The 18,292-nt window shown below is 39.4% G+C and overlaps 1 protein-coding gene across 1 annotated transcript in view; it reads left to right on the top strand.

The window, feature by feature from the left end:
- The window catches only part of suclg2 (succinate-CoA ligase GDP-forming subunit beta), a 118,860-nt gene that overhangs the window by 93,055 nt on the left and 7,513 nt on the right, over window positions 1–18,292 (top strand). The window contains exon 10 of the mRNA XM_065241536.2: window positions 18,056–18,176. Within this exon, the coding sequence (XP_065097608.1) occupies window positions 18,056–18,176 (121 nt within the window). The remainder of the gene's footprint in view (window positions 1–18,055; window positions 18,177–18,292) is intronic.

The following is an 18,292-nucleotide window of genomic DNA, read 5'->3' on the forward strand; positions in this document are numbered from 1 at the left end:
GGTCGATTGAGATGAGTTTTTTTATTGTGATTCTTTAGTTTCTGCCTGTGGCCTTCTGCAATCTTAAATTGAATAATTACAGCGTTTGTTCACCCAAAAAATTAAGATTTATTAGCATTTACAAACTCTACAGTATGTTGATCCAGATGAAATTAGATATTTTGAAGATTGTTAACATTGATTTTCCACAATTGATTTTCAATTTTATAAGAATTTGTATGGTGTGAATACATAAAGCCTACGTTTATCCATAAGACATGTAAATAAAACTGTTTATGTAAGTCACAGCATTATGTGGCCATGTTTGCAACGCCTCCAGTCAGTTATTCAGTCATGAATGATCTACTTAAACATATTTCTGACCAACAACTAAACCAGACATCAACTGTACCATAATTTGTGTTTCTTAAAGGGGACATTTCACAAGAAAATAAATCTTTGGTCTCCCCAAAGTACGTATGTGAAGTTTTAGCCTAAAATGCCATATAGATAATTTATAATATCATGTTAAAATTGCCACTTTGTATGTATGAGCAAAAATGTGCTGTTTTTGGTTGTGTCCTTTAAAATGCAAATGATTTGATCTCTGCACTAAATGGCAGTGCTGTGGTTGGATAGTGCAGATTAAGGGGCAATATTATCCCCTTCTGACATCACACGGGGAGCCAAATTTCAATTACCTATTTTTTACACGATTGCAAAGAATAGTTTAGCAAAGCTAAGTTACAGGGTTGATCTTTTTCAAATTTTTTAGGTTGATAGAAGCACTGGGGACCCAATTATAGCACTTAAACATGAAAAAAGTCTGATTTTCATGATATGTCCCCTTTAAACTCAAATTGCGCTAAAAAACTATTTTTAAAGTTGTTTTAGCACATGACTCTGTATCAAGCCCCTCCCCCAGAGAATCGTTGGTCTTTATTGGTTGGTTCTTTTATGTAGAGACGAGACTTTTTTTTACTCGAGCGGCCATATCAGGAGTTGCATATTTGACTATGTATGGTAATAGGAGTGCTCAATATTGTCATAACCAATACCTTTTGTAAAACCACCACCCATAACCCTAACTTCACTGGGGCAAAAGCAGATTGTACTAAAACGTACAAATTCATATGAATTTGCCACCTTGTAATTCAAAATAAAGTTTGTATTGCCATGAGATTGTGTTTGGCTGCCAGGCGCGAACCATTACAGATTTTAACAACGTGAGAATAAGTGAATGATATTTTCATTGTTTGAGTAAACTCTCCATTTTGACACTAAAAGTTAATTTCCATTAGCATTTATACAATTCTGTTTTATTTCAAGGTCTTCAACTACATCTTGTAAACACATCTCTCTATTTTATCATCCTTCTGAATGCAGCCCAATTTTATGTGAATTTTTTTCTTTTACGGCTGAATCAGTTGAGGCTTTCACATATCCAATTTTTCAACACTTCTGTCAGGACCTGTCTGTGCCGAGACTCCTCTGTTTGGAAGTACAGAAGTGATTACATTGTCCATCAGCAGCTGGAAGGTCTGCATCAGCCGGCCGGGATTGATGTTTGACAGAGTAATTAGAAATCTGTCCACTCTCGTAATCACTGGAGCTCATCTTTTAGGAAGGCTTTTCTTCGCCTTGCCGGCTGCCTGTGTCTGCGGCTGATGGGAATGTTGCCCGTGTGTTTGTGTGTAAGTGTGTGAGAATGAAAGACTGAATTGAAATATGGCTCGATAAGTTAGATGGGTGTGGCGGTAGGAGGTACTCCGATGCACTAAAATGTGAGAAATCAACAAGTTTTTTTTCCATGCAAGCCATGCATTGGTTGTCATGTCTTTGGACGGCCATTTTTAGTAGTATTCACCTGGATTGGAAAAGACCAATAAGCATTGCTCCAATACACTGTAAAAGTTGTCATTCTGGACTCTAAATCTCTGATTCCTTTAGTTTTCCAGTAGTATTATTAACCTAGCCTTAGTTACACGACCAATGGTGCCAACCTGTAGTGTGTCTCACTATTGTTGAGTGTAATGGCCATTGGACAGGGAATTGGGCTTTATTGTGAAAACTTCAGTGGCTCATGGATTGAGGGCCACAGCTTGTTTCAGCCTGAACTGTCAGACTTGATCCTTTTAATACCTGAACAAAAGCTGCAATGGATAATTGATAGGCTTCTGAGCTACGCAGATTGACGCTGTAGTCTGCAGGTCTTAAGTGTCTGTCGAAAGCCAATCGGTCCTGAAACAAACTGCTAGGACATGTAGAGAGTCTTAAGCATTGTAACACATATAGTTTCTCAAACTCACTCACTCGCTCATTGTCTCGCTCTCTTTCTCTCTCTTTCTCCACATCTCCAGTGTTAAGCAAATGATTGACGTTGACACTGATTGGTGATATTTTGGTACGTAAATGTCCAATAGACTAAGAGAGAGAAATAAGGGAAGTGATAAAAAGGAGAGGGAGGCCAAAAGTGTGTAAGGGAGAGAGACAGAAATTCTATCAATTTTCAAATTACTCATTTAGTTTAGGTGGAGAGGTAGCAGAAAGCCGTCGTTGTATTTTAATAAGTGCAGTGATACAGTGATTCTCATAGATGAATAACAAATTAGTTTCTTAAAAGGCCCTATTTTTAGAGTGGGCTCCGCCGAGGACCAAAGCGCCAAATCAAAGTAGCACTCCATCCATCTGGATTAAAATGCTTAGGGGGTTATTTCATCCTGGCTAAATTGCCTCATACGCTAAACAGTGGCTAAAAAGTAAATTATTCGGTCCCTGTGCAGACTCTTCCTTATGCTTTTTTATCATGGACATGAATGCATACTGCAAATACAGTGCATGTGTGTTTACATAGATAAATAGATTTTTCTTTACAAGATGCTTTTATGGACAGATGTACTGCAAATCATAAAAAAAAGACTTCAGCTGAGTTCACAGACTGAGTATCTCACGTCAATGACAAGACATATAATACCCAGACAATATAATTGCAAAAGTACCGTAAACTATTTCAAACTTTCCAAACTTGTTTGATACATTTTTAATGGCACATGACTGATTGTCGCTCCCATTTTTGTTTGGCAATAGACACTGCCAGCTAATGTTTAATAGTCTGGTGTTTATGACTGTTGTTAAAAAGAGCAGTTGTGCGGCCATTAGCGAGTGCAGTTTTTACAAAGGCCGAAGCATGTCTCTAAACTGTAACTAAAAGAGGGCGATTTGCCTTGCAAAAAAGCACAGCTGCCCTTTAGATGCCTCATTGGCTTCTTAGATCCGGAGCATCCGAAACCTGAATCATTTGGATAATTGACCTTCTGCGCGAATACATTAGAATAAATTAATTTTGATTGGCCACGGAGCATCGTAGACAAAAGTAGGAGGGTCAGTCTTTCATATGCGCCGTTGGTTTGTTACGGTAGGCCTCTGAGGTGATTATGCGTGCTATTCTGTGTTTATTATCCATTTCTTCTATTTAATAAAGTAATTTTAGCTCGCAGCAAAGCACAGTCACATTCTAGCCATCGCAAAACTCAATGATTGCAGTAGATTTGTTGAATTTGTTTGCACCGACTAGTTTTAACTTGTTTGCGACCACTGGATTTCTTTGTTTGACATTGGTAACTACAGAAATTATTTATTCTTATTACACGGCTCTCTGGAATGCTTGATTCTGATTGGTCAGTTGAGACATTTGCAGGTTCGTTCTTTTCGAATAATAACCGCTCCAAAATAATAACGCATAGCCGGTACTACTTTTACGAGTAAGATCGCTCCGCGCCAATAAAGATTACTGTTTGTTTGGCGCCATCTTGTGACAAACACTGGACAACCACGACAAGACACAGAGAGCTTACTGAGACTGAACTTGACAAAATAGAGCATGACAGCTACGAAGCCAACACACAAAAAAATACAGAATGGGCATTAAAACTTCTCAAAGACTGGCTAAAAGAGAAAAAAATGGAGACAGACAAGTATGAAGCACAGGATCTTAATAAGGTATTACGATCATTTTATGCATCTGTGCAAAGTTTCGCGGAAGGATAAAAATGTTAATTTAAAACAAATATGCCAATAAAATGTTTCAAATTCATATTCATGTCCAGATTTTTTTCTTATGTGACAAGTAGCCGTGTAATAAGCGGGATAATGTAGAGGCAGCCGGTAGTTATCGGGAAATAAGCCCCTTCAGTGTGATACAAGACCCTCCGCTTCGCGTCGGGTCCTGATCACACTGTCGGGGCTTATTTCCCGATAACTACCGGCTGCCTCTACATTATCCCTTACTTAATGCCATTCCAGCTTTTACAGCTATATCCATGGCGAGAACTGGTTAATCCATCCAAGTTGATCCACACAAGTTATTCCAAAGGGAGGGGCTATTTGGTACCTCCAGTTCACCTAACCTGCATGTTTTTGACCTGTGGGAGGAAACCGAAGTACCAGGGGTAAACCCACGTTGACACAGGGAAAACATGCCAACTCCACACAGAAATGCCACCTGACCTAGCCGGGGCTCAAACCGCGGACTGTCTTGCTGTGAGGCAACAGTGCTACCCACGGAGCCACTGTGCCACCCCCGTAATGTAGGGTGTTATGGTTAAGAGTACATGATAAATTTTACTGTATCTGTGAATTGATTTTGCAGTCAACTGTAGAGGACTACTCTTTATGAGTGTTTCTTGCACGATTAGACCAGGAATTTGTGTTAAGAAGATAAATACGGTCAATTTTGATTTCACGCTCCCGTTAAAGCCGAATTTGTAATTCTTGCCCCTCTGTCGCCATCTCTGTTTAAAACATGAAATTGCAGAATATTATGTGCTTATTTTTATGCACATTGAATTCAAATGGCAAAATTGTATTTAACAACTCAAATTATTAATGATTATTATAAGCTTACCATTATGAATGTGGGTAAAGTAAAAATATTTTTATGTACTTTTTTAATTACCTACACAGTAAAACTCCCAGTGTTAAATTAACACTGCTGGGAGCATATATGGTCCCACTCTACAGGGTGTAAAATTTACACTGAATCAGTGTTAAAATTAATGAGGTAATGAAGTGATGATTAAGACATTAATGGTGAACACCTGCTGGTCATTTCATGTCAAATCAACTTAATTTTAGAATTGTTCCTGTCTCTAAGTTTTTATTTTATTTTTCTGGAGAAAGTAATACTAAAATAATGAAAAAGGTCAACATATTAAATGCAATAGATATATAAAAACTGCTGTGTGTATATATGATTCTATCTTACAGAGTTTTAAAAAGTTACACTGAAGCAGAGTAAAAAGCTGCCATCTTTAACTTTTGCCTCTCTATCATCATCTGTGTTTGAAACTTAAAGTTACAACTTGCTTGTAGAGTTACATGGATGATAAGTTTAATCTCTATACAACAGCTGTATTTCTGGTTAATAAAGTGAGTCACCATTGTCCCGATTAGTGTTTCCATTAGTTGGGCACTTGAGTCTTGAAGATTAGAGTTGGCCTTCTTTTGTTCATTGTGTTTATTAAACACATCTGTTGGAGGTGACACAGATGAAGTTATAAACTGTTGGTGTGCTACAGTAATTGTTAAATATTGTGATTCACTGATCTCAAACTAAAAAAAACACTAAATGTAAGTTACATTTTTTTATGTTCAGTCAAACCTGTGATGTTCCTATGCTGTAAATCCATACCCTTAAAAGTTAATTTTTTTACACAAAGCTAATCTGTGGTTTCAGTCGGACACCCTGAGACATCAACAATCACCCTATAAAACACAATCATGGTGACAATCAACAACAAAGCTTCATGCCGCAATGCATGCTGGGTACCAGGATTGTAGAAAACTCTTTCATAACTCCCATCATGCATTGCAACATGACACAGTTTTGCAACTTTCTTACCATTTACTGTCACCATTGTTGAGATTTGTATCCGAAGTCATGAAGTCTCTCTAAAAAAAAAAAAAAAAAAAAAAAAAACTATAGAATCAAAGCACCCTTATCCAAAACTGTGTCATTTGCATAGAGAAACATTTTTTATGCTTTTTTTCTTTACCTTTTTCATATCATATCATATATTAATATTTTTAAAACAAGCAATTTTAGGTGTGTTGATAAGATTTTTTCTACATCAAGCAACAAACAAGTGCTTTTATTGAAACACTGTTGCAATTGCTAATATTGGAGAGTTAGTTTAGTGAAGGTCAAGGGACAAACACCTAACTAAAGGAAACACTAATCACAATAATGGTGACTTCAAATGAATCTAAAACACAAACTGGAGATTTATTGTGATAATTTTTGTGATAAATATCCATTTGACTTGTGATTACATCGTATCAGAAAGAAGATTTGTCTACTAAATCACATGTGTGGATGCTGGAATAGTTGAGCACTTTTATTTTTTCTGACAACAGTTGTTTAGAAGTTAAACTTATCATCGTCTACAAAATAGCTCTACAACAAAGTTGTAAGTTTGGGTTTCAAACAGAGATGATGATAGAGAGGCAAAAGTTAAAGATTGCAGCTTTTTACTCTGCTTCAGTGTAACTTTTTAAAACTCTGTAAGATAGACTCATACATACACACTGCAGTTTTTATATATCTATTGCATTTAATATTTTGACCTTTTTCATTATTTTAGTATTACTTTCTCCAGAAAAATAAAATAAAAACTTAGAGACATGAACAATTCTAAAATGAAGTTAATTTGACACAGAATGACCAGCAGGTGTTCACCATTAATGTCTTAATCATCACTTCATTACCTCATTAACTTTAACACTGATTCAGTGTAAATTTAACACTCTGTAGAGTGGGACCATATATGCTCCCAGCAGTGTTAATTTAACACTGGGAGTTTTACTGTGTATTTTTACCCAGAAATAGTTTTTGGATTAGAGCTTTAAACATCTCTGTAGGGTGAAATTAAAATTTAGTGTAGCTAAATAGTAAGGTACAGCAACCAACCCTACCAAATTAATGAGATGGGATATGTTCAGTAAAATCCCATTTACAAAAGAAGTAACTTAAATTCCCATCCAATAACTCTTCGATATGATGTAGCTTTTCTATTGAATCCAGTAAAATCCATGCACTGTATAGATTCATGACCGTGTCTGTCTGTTATCTACCTACCTATCTATATATATACTGTAGTCGGATCCCAGGTTAATGGTACATCTCCGCTCTGTGTTAAAGGATCTTTGAGTATACAGTATGTGTTCCTGTGCTATTGTTCGTGTTGTGCATGTGCAGTCTGTTAAACATCTCTTGTTTCCTTACTCGACGCTCACTGATCGGCACACATTAACCCCTCTGAGGGGGTTGTAGGATATTTATGTTTGTCTGTCACTCATAGCACATCTCTCTCTCTAATAAATAATGTTCTCACCGTTGTTTGCTGATGTCAACAGCCACAGCACCGTGTGTGTGTGTGTTGGTAGACATGTGTGCGCCTGAACGAAAAGCTTTACAAGAGCAAATTAAATCTGTGTGACTGTCATGTGTCGACTTCTTCACCATTCACTCGCTCACATTTTTAACCTGCCTGTCATTGTATCATTTCTGCATATTCGCTGTTTATGTCACTCTTGCACTTTAATTGTGTTCCTCTCTTATTTTGTCATTGTTGGAATATCAGGATATGATCTGGATGTGACAGATATAGCCTCTTTTCAAACCTGGAGTTTGCATGATGGTTATGATTATGTCCTGTGAGGTTGTCGGCAGTGAAGGCATCTCAATTTGTTTTGGTACGGAGCGGTAGCGTGTGATTTTTAATTCGGTTTTTTAGTTTTCTGTTTTTCTTTTCATACCTTGAGCACATGTTTTTGCTGGATGGAGTAAGGTGGGGGCAATCGTGCTGGGGCATGGTTTGGTTTGGATTGGATAGTGTGAATGTGCCCTGATTTATATCTTCCCATTAGTGGTGTAAACTTTCATTGCAGTACTTGCATCAAGAAACACATCTACATATATATAGCCAACTGACAGCCATATCTCTGTCCCCCCACTTTTAAGATGCTGGCTATGCCCCTGTCTGTCTATATATATAACCACATTATCAACACAGTGTTTAAATATTCAAAAAATACTGTGAACATACAAGGTTTCTGCCCGACAGATAATACATGAGAATGCTTAATATACTTTTAATTCTTCAATTGTCTGCCTCAAACTATGCCGTAGTTACAAGCTGAAACATTAAGGATTTATGGTCTGTTTTGGGTTTTTATATATTAAAAAACTGAAATAGTGAAGACTTGCATTTTGTTTCTTTAAAAAATGGCCTACTGTATTGATACATGGCATGTTATTAACTCTTTCCCTGCCATTGACGAGTTATTTCGTCAATCTGCAATACCACTATTTTACAATACCGCTATATATACCACAACTTATAAAACCCGGAAGTATCGCCCTAGGGCAACCGCTGTATGCCCGTCTAAGTTTTACAAAAAAACTTTCATGAAAAATGCTGGCGGGGAAATAGTTAATATCAACTCATAAGTTTATGTGCACATCTGTGTGTTTTTTTTTTTGTAATATGTTTTTCAGAATGTTCTGATCCTTGTGAAACCTAATCTGAACCCTTTTCTCGATTGATGGTATTGAGTCCTGCGAGTTGTGAGGGAATTGAATGACGTCCCATTGAAAGGACAGTCTAGCTCATCACGATGCTCTTCCACCTGAAACGCTCACAGTCACAGTTCACAACCCCACCACTAAGGCGCAAGAGACGCAGACCTTGAAGAGCGGATATGGCCAATGCTGGTTTCAATTCACTAGGACACGCTGTACCCCCTCCATCCACGTCTGTAGTCTCTGGCTGCAAATCCATTTCTGCTTTGATTGGTTTCTTTTCTTACCTAGAGAGATGGAGAGAGAGAGGGTTGGGTAGACACGCCTGACCGGGAACTCACGTGGTACAGATGGATGTAAGCGTAATGTGAACTCTGAGCCGCTGTTGATTTGCCAAAGAGAAAATGTCACGTGTTACGGGAAAAGCTAATGAATATTTGCTCAAGCGATACATTGTAGAGGGTTGTGTCTCAAGGGCAGAGAGATCTCAGGATGTAGACTGAATAGTGACCACCTGAAAGAAATGTTGTGGAAGCTTTGTGCAAATGTTTTTGGTATCAATGGAGAAAATCCTTTTCTTTGGTGGAAATTGAGAATGTCAGAATGTCTGTAAAGTATTTCTTGTCAGTTTTGACATAATAAGCAGAGACTTTAAATATCAGATAGTTGGTATTTTTAAGCAAAAAGCAACAGGCTTTGAGAGACTTAAGTTTTGTGTTTTATTTTCTCTAAATCTTGTTCTGGTAAGTTTTTTTCCCCCACAGACCTTTTTTCTCTCTGCTTGGTAGCAAGCTTTAAAATTCACACTAAAACAAACATTACTAACCCGAGTACATTTCAGAACCCAATTTTTTTACACTTCAAAGCTCACTTAACACATACTGTTTTTGCTTAACTCATGTTAATCTTGAGTACCTATAGAGTAGTAGTACATCCTTCATATATCCAGAGTCTTTAGTTTTATCAAATGTTTAAAAGACGGATCAGCTGTACTGATTCTTTCCGAATAAGCCCAAGCTCCTGGAAGTGTGCCTCGGGCGGAGCGAGTCACGAGCAAGCAACAAACACAACACGTTATCCCACTAACTCTGGATAACTTATGATTCCATACATGTTTGTGTCATTTACATTATGTACTCACACATCGATTGCCAACCAAAACACAGACATTTGATGCAATTTTACTTATCATCTGTGACTCATAACATGGTTGGGACCGCCCCATTTCAACAAAACCCAGCATTAAACAAACACACACACACAGCTACCCCTTATAAAGAGCTATATATAAGGCTGGGAAGCTGAACAAGCTTAAATTTACCTCACAAACAAAAACACACTTCTTTGGTGCCATTGATTTTGTGTCAGCTCTTGGTTGGTGTGTGCATGCCCTGTTCCGGTTAAGGTGCCCATATAAGGACTTCCACTGTACTTCCTGCACTGAAATTGCCCATAAAATAAATTTTAAGTAAGATTGTTACCATAGGCTGTAATTAAAGATCGAGGTAGTGTCTGTGACGTCACCCATAGGTTCGTTTTTGAAGCTTAAAGTAGGCGGTGCCTGCCGTCGCAAACTTGGCCACGCGTCACCACTCATCACACACTGATATCCGAAAATGGATAAATAGACCGGATGTGGGTGAAGCTGACGTGCTCAACACTTTATCTATGTTTAGCATGAGGAATCCAACTCTTAAACAGTTAATAAGTCAGAATGGATGAAATGACTTGAACCCTCTCCCCTTTAATGTCATTTTTACTCCAGTAGGAAATCTGTCTCTTGTTTATAGTGGTGATTATTTAGTAAAGAATAAAAACAGAAAGCAGTTCATCTAAAGTCTAATAGACTTGGTGACCTCCAGTAGAGCTCCCTGACCCTCAGGTTGACATAATATGCATTCAGCAACCGCCGCAAGCCAGAAGCAAAATTCCGTCAAAGCCGTCAATCAAGCAAAGTCGTCCGGCAGTTCTCAAGGGTCTCCTAACACGAAGTGATACTTGAAATGGTGGTGTCAAGATGTGTCTGTGTTTTGCAAGCTGATTTTTTGACATAATGCTTCATCTCCTTCACTCTGGGTGAAGAGAGAAGCTGTCATGCTTCAGCAGGCTGGATAATTATTTCTCTCTTATCCCCTGTGCCAGGCCCAATCTGAGGCCTCAATAACAGCCTGGGACCAAACCACGTCTTTCTCCCTCTCTCTCGATTTCTTTCTCTTTGCTCCAGAGGAGCGGCAGAACCACTGGCAATGGATTAGCGGAAAGGAAAAATAGCCTCTAGATTTGATAAGATTGTGCCAATGAAGAGAGCAAATATACGGAGATATCAAAGGGGGGAAATAGAAGCATATTAACTTTCTTATCAACTCTACTAGGTTTGCTGTCATCGACCGTACATGTTGCCAGAGTTTTGACAAAGATATTTAAATATGATTTTCATACCTGTGCGACTACCCCAAAGATATGGAGCCCAGGTTATTTAAATGGCACATGATGGAGGATCTGTCCATATTTTAAAAGGAGATCCTCTGATAAGATGACTCTTCATTTTTAAAAGCGACATGAAGAGGAGCCTTCCTGTACTTGTGCGTTAATATTTAATGCACAGAAAGCATTACACAGGATATCCATCTGACTATCTGGCTACACACCCACATAAATGCCATTATTTTACCACTCTAATGGTTAAAAACAAACAATTGCCCTCTGCTCCTCATTTCAAATTAATGACTGCTGTCAACCGCCCCTCTTCATTTGAAAAATGTTTGGTTTTAACCCTTGACCTCACGTTTTGTGAAGAAATCCAGATGAAGTTTGGGAGGGTGGGTACCGTTCAAGAATACGAAAGGTAAACGCAAAGCCTGCGTTTTGCAGATAAAGAAGAACAATAAGCTAATAGGCCACGCTCAGAGAAACGCTTTCACTCTTTTAACACAATCTGTTAGGCGTGAACAAAAGACAGATGCACTTCTTCAGATTGATTAGCGCTGGTCAACCCTGGGTAGCCACTTCTTTCTCTGGTAGCACTGCTGCCAATGTGCGGTCGGATGATAATGCCAGCACCGCCCGACCACACCAGGCAGCCTGGCACTGATAGCAAGGCACCAACATCTCTTTTGGGCACCATATTAATGGAGATTTGCTTCCTATTTTGAAACGTACCCTGAAAATTGCTGCTTTTGTCTCCTATTGTTTTTGTGATCATTGTTCCAAGGCTATAAAACGCATCACAGAGGATGTTGGGGGAAACAAATGGCTGACCGGCAATAATGTAATGGATCTGGTGGGCGCAGTCTACAAGCTATTTGCGTAAAGCCGACGGCGGTGCCAAAGCACACAGTCATCCGTCTCGGGTCGCAGAGATCGTTCCATAAACATTTCGAAGATACTCCAAAGCGAATGGAGATGAAAAGCCAGGTCAAAAAGTAGGCTGATGTCTTTATTAAAAAGAAAACCAAATGTGGACAGTGTGCTACATAGACTGATGACACAGACAAGTGAAACAAACAGTGAAGTGTCCCAGTTTTGTCCCAGTATACTAAATATTAGATTGATCGGTGCATGTGAGATTCAATTAGACTAGAATGAATGTATGTGTATATATACATATATTTATATATAAATACATAAACCTGAATAAAAGCCTCAGTTTGAGCATGTATAATTGAAAATGATTAAAATTCTTAAAGCTGACCTTATTGTTTAGTTAGCGGATTTTGAAGGTCTATGATATTACTGCTGTATGTGTGTTTGTGCAGTTATGTCTTTGCCCTGGAGCCTTCTTGTTGCTGCTGTATTGTGTTACTTAATTTCGTCGTGGAAATATATTAGATTGTAATTGATATAATTGATTCAGTTGGGTATTCATTAGCTCAATCAGTAGTAAATTGATTTAATTTGAGCTTGCGTTTAACAATGAACACATGCATTGGATCTTTGCAGCTATACACACCTAATTGAAGCAAAAAGTGTTTTGATATCTCAGTTGACAGCTGATGCAAGGACACTAGTAGTAGTTTTCAGACAATGTAAATAAGCCTGATATAATAAGGTGGGGTAGAGTCGCCTATATTAGACTAGACTACGGTAGGGGTGGGATTGGTGTGGGTGATGGGCTTGACTATACTAGGGTAAGGTAGAGTAGGGTTGGCTAGGCTAGACTAGACTAGAGTAGGTTAGGGTAGTGGACGATCCAATAGACTAGGATAGAGTATGGTCGACTACCCTAGTCTAGGGTCAACTAGACTAGGGTTGGGTAGGGTCGACTAGACTTGGGTAGGGTAGGGTTGACTAGACTAGGGTAGGGTAGAGTAGGGTCGGCTAGGCTAGACTAGATTAGACTAGGGTAGGTTAGGGTAGTGTACGATCCACAAGACTAAGATAGAGTATGGTCAACTACCCTAGGGTAGGGTCAGCTAGACTAGGGTAGGGTAGGGTAGGGTTGACTAGGCTAGGGTAGGGTAGAGTAGGGTCGGCTAGGCTAGACTAGACTAGGGTAGGTTAGGGTAGTGTACGATCCACTAGACTAGGATAGAGTATGGTCGACTACCCTAGTCTAGGGTCAACTAGACTAGGGTTGGCTAGGGTCGACTAGACTAGACTAGGGTACGGTAGGGTTGATTAGACAAGGGTAGGGTGGGGTAGGGTAAGGTAGGGTGGGATGGTGTGGGATGGGGTTGACTATACTAGGGTGAGGGAGACTAGGCTAAGGTGGGGTGGGGTCCATTAGACTAGACTAGGGTAAACTAGACTAGACTAGGCTAGGGTAGCGTACCGTAGGGTGGGATGTGTGGCATGGGGTGGACTATACTAGGGTAGGGGAGACTAGGGTAAGGTGGGGTGGGGTCCATAAGACTAAATTAGACTAGGGTAGGGTTGGGTAGGGTCAACTAGACTAGGGTAGCATACAGTAGGGTGGGATTGTGTGGGATGGGGTTGTATTTACTAGTATAGGGGAGACTAGGGTAAGTTTGGGTCCACTAGCCTAAAATAGTCTAGACTAGACTAGTGTATAATGGTTTAGGTCCACTAGCCTAAAATAGACTAGACTTGACAAGGGTAGGGTCGACTGGACTAGGGTAGAGTCGATTAGACTAGGGTAGGGAAGGCTCGACTAGACTAGGGTAGACTAGACTAGGGTAGGGCTGGGAAGGGTCGACGAGACTAGGGTAATGTTCAGTAGGGTGGGATGGTGTGGAATGAGGTTGACTATACTAGGGTAAGGGAGACTAGGGTAAGGTAGGGTTGGTTAGACCAAAACAGAACATTCTTAGCAGACCAAGGTGCATGGACAGTGACAAACAATGACTATCACAACTGACAGTAAACATTAAAAATTACAAGTAGGAAGGTGTGATGAAAGTTAAAGGTTGAATGTAAAAGTGAATAGAATAGAATAGAATAGAATAGAATAATATTTACATAAATTTTTATGTAACATCTAAATCAAAAACTAATTTCATTAAGCTGTGCTACTTCTACTCGACCTCACCATTAATACAGCACAAATCATTGAATATGAGCTTCAGAATCTGCTAGCCTTTTTCTGGTGCGCACTGCACAGTCTAACATCCCCACAGTAAAAGAAGTTTATTTCCAAAAAAATACCAAATAAGATCTCGCACCTCTGACAGTTTCCATTGCGCTTGTTCTTTTTCTTTCTAAATCTCACTGCCAGTTTGAGTGAAGTGCACCATATTTTTATAAAGCAGCATTTACTCATGTACGAGAAAGCATAAATCATGTCCCATGTATCATTAATATACATAGATGTCAATAGGAAACGCATGACTGGAAGAAATATGACTGTGCACCATAAAGGCCGAATTTAAAATATGCAGTGCCGTTGAGAACACGCAAGGCTCTGTGCTGTCGTGTCCTGGATCTGTGCTGCCCCCGTGTGTCAATGTGTGTGGACTGTTTATAGATCTTGAGGTGCACAGCATTTTCAAGACTGTGTGGATTATGTGCTGAATGCTGCACACACATGCATGATTGTTTTTATGTTATGGTGAAAAAAATGACTTATTAATTTATGGTAAGCTAATTAAATTTTCACTATGTGTACACAACCTGACCCACACACACAAATATTTTGAATTAATTTTATAGACTTAAAATAGTACATTTAATTAAAAAAAATTGTATTTAAATAAGTGTTCCTTGCTCAGTTGGTAGAGGATTGCATTTGCAGCATACAGGTTGTGGGTTTGATCCATAGGGGGAACGTACGTTAATATTTTATTTTATCTTATTTTTATCTTATAACATGATTTGTTTCAATTGTTTTTCCCAAATTCCCACAATTTTCCAAATCACAAATATACACATATCCATACAGCAGTGTGTTTTGTGTGAGATAGATGTCTCAGTTTGAGCAGAGCTCTGAAAGGAAAGGTTTGGGTCGAGTATTACTCCCTTAGGCTGAGCAATGTTCCAGATCTGTGCCTCTACACATCATGTTTTTCCCTCTGTGTCCTGCTAAGGTTGAGAAGAGATGATGAAACAGATGTGCACATGCTGCAGTCATGTTAGTGCCTGCTAGGCCCACTGTCAACAGCTGGTCTCTCTCTCTCTCTCTCTCTCTCTCTCTCTCTCTCTTTCTCTCACTAACAGAGCCTTCACTCATCAGCTTTTTTATTCGAATTTCATCAGAATGAGCAGTTTCATGGTTAGGTATTAGAAACTAGCACTGGGAGCCTTCAATCTGTAAGGAACACCAGAGTCATACCTCTTCCCCTACTTTTATTTTGGATCTATTTATATTGCAGGTGACAATGAAACACTATGTACTGTGTGATAGCTCAGGATGTATAGATGTGGATGCTGTCGCCAGAATAAAAATGTGACAGCTCGACCAGGTGGGCATGTACCTGTTGGAGGAAACATTGTCTGCCTGTCTGTCGGCCTCTAGCTTTTGCCATTTCAGTCAAACTCTGTTGTTTCCCTTTCCTCTGTCCATCTTTGACTGTTTGTCTGTCACTTTGTAGGGTGATCTTTTGAATATTTCTCTTTATCTATGAACTAGATGGACTTCTCACTCTTGGTCTCTCCACTCACACTGCTCGCTCTCTCATCTATTTCTTGCTGTCTCTCTCTCTTCCTTCAATCATACCAAAGTTTCTAGTTGGTAAATCTGGTAAGAGCGTTTGCGGGCGAATCTGGCTGCATCTCTCTGATCTCCTCTGTAAGCATGTAAACATCATTAACACAGAATGGAGCCAGCAGTCACTGTCACAGATTAGCATAGATTATGAGTAAACACGCCAAATTAATCTGATCTGTCGCCTTGCTAATTTGACTGAAATAAAATGACACCAATTTAGATTCTTACCTTTTAAGAGTACAATATTCATGAGCTGCGTGACCTTACAGTATACACGTGTGCCGTTGTGTGTTTGCACATCACATTATCCCTTTGATCTTTACTACACATTTATGGAAATGATTGTTGCTTGAAGTATAATCTGCTTAGTGTCTTTTGAGGCACTGTGGTTGTTATATAGCATTGTTAGCACAACTGTCTAGCCTCTCATTTTAAGACTAAATAAATACCATACTTCACAAGCACCTCAGATCTATTATTCAGTCCTGTGAAGGTTTGTTGTACACGGGTGATAATATCCTGTTTGATACTGTAGGAGGTTTAGGGTTCCCATCGGCTTTTTAAAAGTATAAGGAAAGTCAAACATTTTCTTTTCCAGCACTGGAAAAGTCATGGGATTGAATCAAATCTTTAAATGTCATGGAAATTTTAAAAGTATTTCATCAACAATTCCACTGTAATGTGATTTTTTTATTTGAGTGTTTACAAATGATTGGAAAATCCATTCATTCATTCAGTCATTCATTCATTCATTTATTCATTCATTCATCTACTTATCTGTCTGTCTGTTTGCCTGCCTGTCTATCTGTATATTCATCAGTCTGCCTGCTTGCCTGTCTGTCTGTCTGTCTGTTTGCCTTTCTGTCTGTCTGTCTGTCTGTCTGTCTGTCTCCCTATTCATCTGTCTGTCTGTCTGTTTGCTTGCCTTGCTTGCCTGTCTGTCTGTTTGCCTGTCTGTCTATCTGTCTAATCATCTGTCTGTCTGTTTGTATGTCTGTCTGTCTATCTGTCTATTCATCTGTCTGTCTGTTTGTCTGTCTGTCTTGTCTATCTGTCTATTCATCTGTCTGTCTGTTTGCCTGCCTGCCTGCCTGTTTGTCTGTCTATTCATCTGTCTGTTTGCCTGCCTGCCTGTTTGTTTGTCTGTCCATCTATTCATCTGTCTGTCTTTTCATCTGTCTGCCTGTAAATTTGTCTACCTGTCTGTCTGTCTGTCTGTCTGTCTGTCTGTCTGTCTGTCTGTCTGTCTGTCTGTTCATGTTTCTGTCTGTTTGTATGTCTGTATTTTCATCTGTCTTCCTGTTAGTTTGTCTGTCTGTCTGTCTGTCTGTCTGTCTGCCTGCCTGCCTGTCTGGCTGTCTGCCTGTCTATCTACCTGGCTGTCTGTCTGTCAATCTATCTATTTGTCTGTCTGTCTGTCTGCCTGTCTATTTACCTGCCTGTCTGTCAATCTGTCTATTTGTCTGTCTGTTTGCCTGCCTGTCTGTCTATTCATCTGTCTGTCTGTCTGTCTGTCTGTCTGTCTGTCTGTCTATTCATATGTCTGCCTGTCTGTCTGTGTGTTTGCCTGCCTGCCTGTCTGTGTGTCTGTCTGTCTGTCTGTCTGTCTGTCTGTCTGTCTTTTCATCTGTCTGTCTGTTTGCCTGCCTTCCTGTTTGTCTGTATGTCTGTCTTTCTTTTCATCTTTCTGCCTGTAAGTTTGTCTACCTGTCTGTCTTTCTATCTATCTGCCTGTCTGTCTGTTTGCCTGCCTGCCTGTCTGTCTATTCACCTGTCTGTCTGTCTGTTTGCCTGTCTGTCTGTCTGTCTATCTGTCTATTCATCTGTCTGTCTGTCTGTGTGTCTGTCTGTCTGTCTTTTCATCTGTCTGTCTGTTTGCCTGCCTTCATGTTTGTCTGTATGTCTGTTTGTCTGTCTTTCTTTTCATCTTTCTGCCTTTAAGTTTGTCTACCTGCCTGTCTGTCTGTTTGCCTGCCTGTCTGTTTATTTGTCTGTCTGTATGTCTGTCTGTCTGTCTGTCTGCCTGCCTGCCTGCCTGCCTGTCTGTCTATACCTACCTACCTACCTACCTTTGTGTTTGCCTGTCTGTCTACCTGTCTATCTACCTGTCTGTCTGTCTGCTTGTCTGTTTACCTGTCTGTCTATTTTTTCGGTCTGTTTTTTCATCTATCTGCCTGCCTGTTTGTCTGTCTATCTATACCTACCTACCTACCTATCTTTGTGTTTGCCTGTCTGCCTGCCTGCCTGCCTGTCTGTCTGTCTATCTACCTGTCTGTCTGTCTATCTGATTTTTTTGTAATATGATTTTTTAAAAATATTTTCCAGTAGTCACAACACTTTTCACGAAAATAAAGCATTGTTTTTACACAGTTTTTTTTCTTTCCTACTTACAGGTAGAGGCCATTTTGGTAAATATTTTTGGAGGGATTGTCAACTGTGCTATTATTGCTAACGGCATCACCAAGGCCTGCAGAGAACTGGAGCTCAAGGTTCCACTGGTGGTCAGGCTTGAGGGTGAGTGTTACATCACATTTTCAAGGTTTATCAGTTTGCAACTTCAGCCAATCTAACTTAAAAAACTGCTATTCTCAAAACCTGAAAACCGGAGTTTGTGAAGCGATGAGCACGTT

The sequence above is a fragment of the Paramisgurnus dabryanus genome, chromosome 14 (assembly GCF_030506205.2).
Source record: "Paramisgurnus dabryanus chromosome 14, PD_genome_1.1, whole genome shotgun sequence".
In the NCBI taxonomy this organism is placed as follows: domain Eukaryota; kingdom Metazoa; phylum Chordata; class Actinopteri; order Cypriniformes; family Cobitidae; genus Paramisgurnus; species Paramisgurnus dabryanus.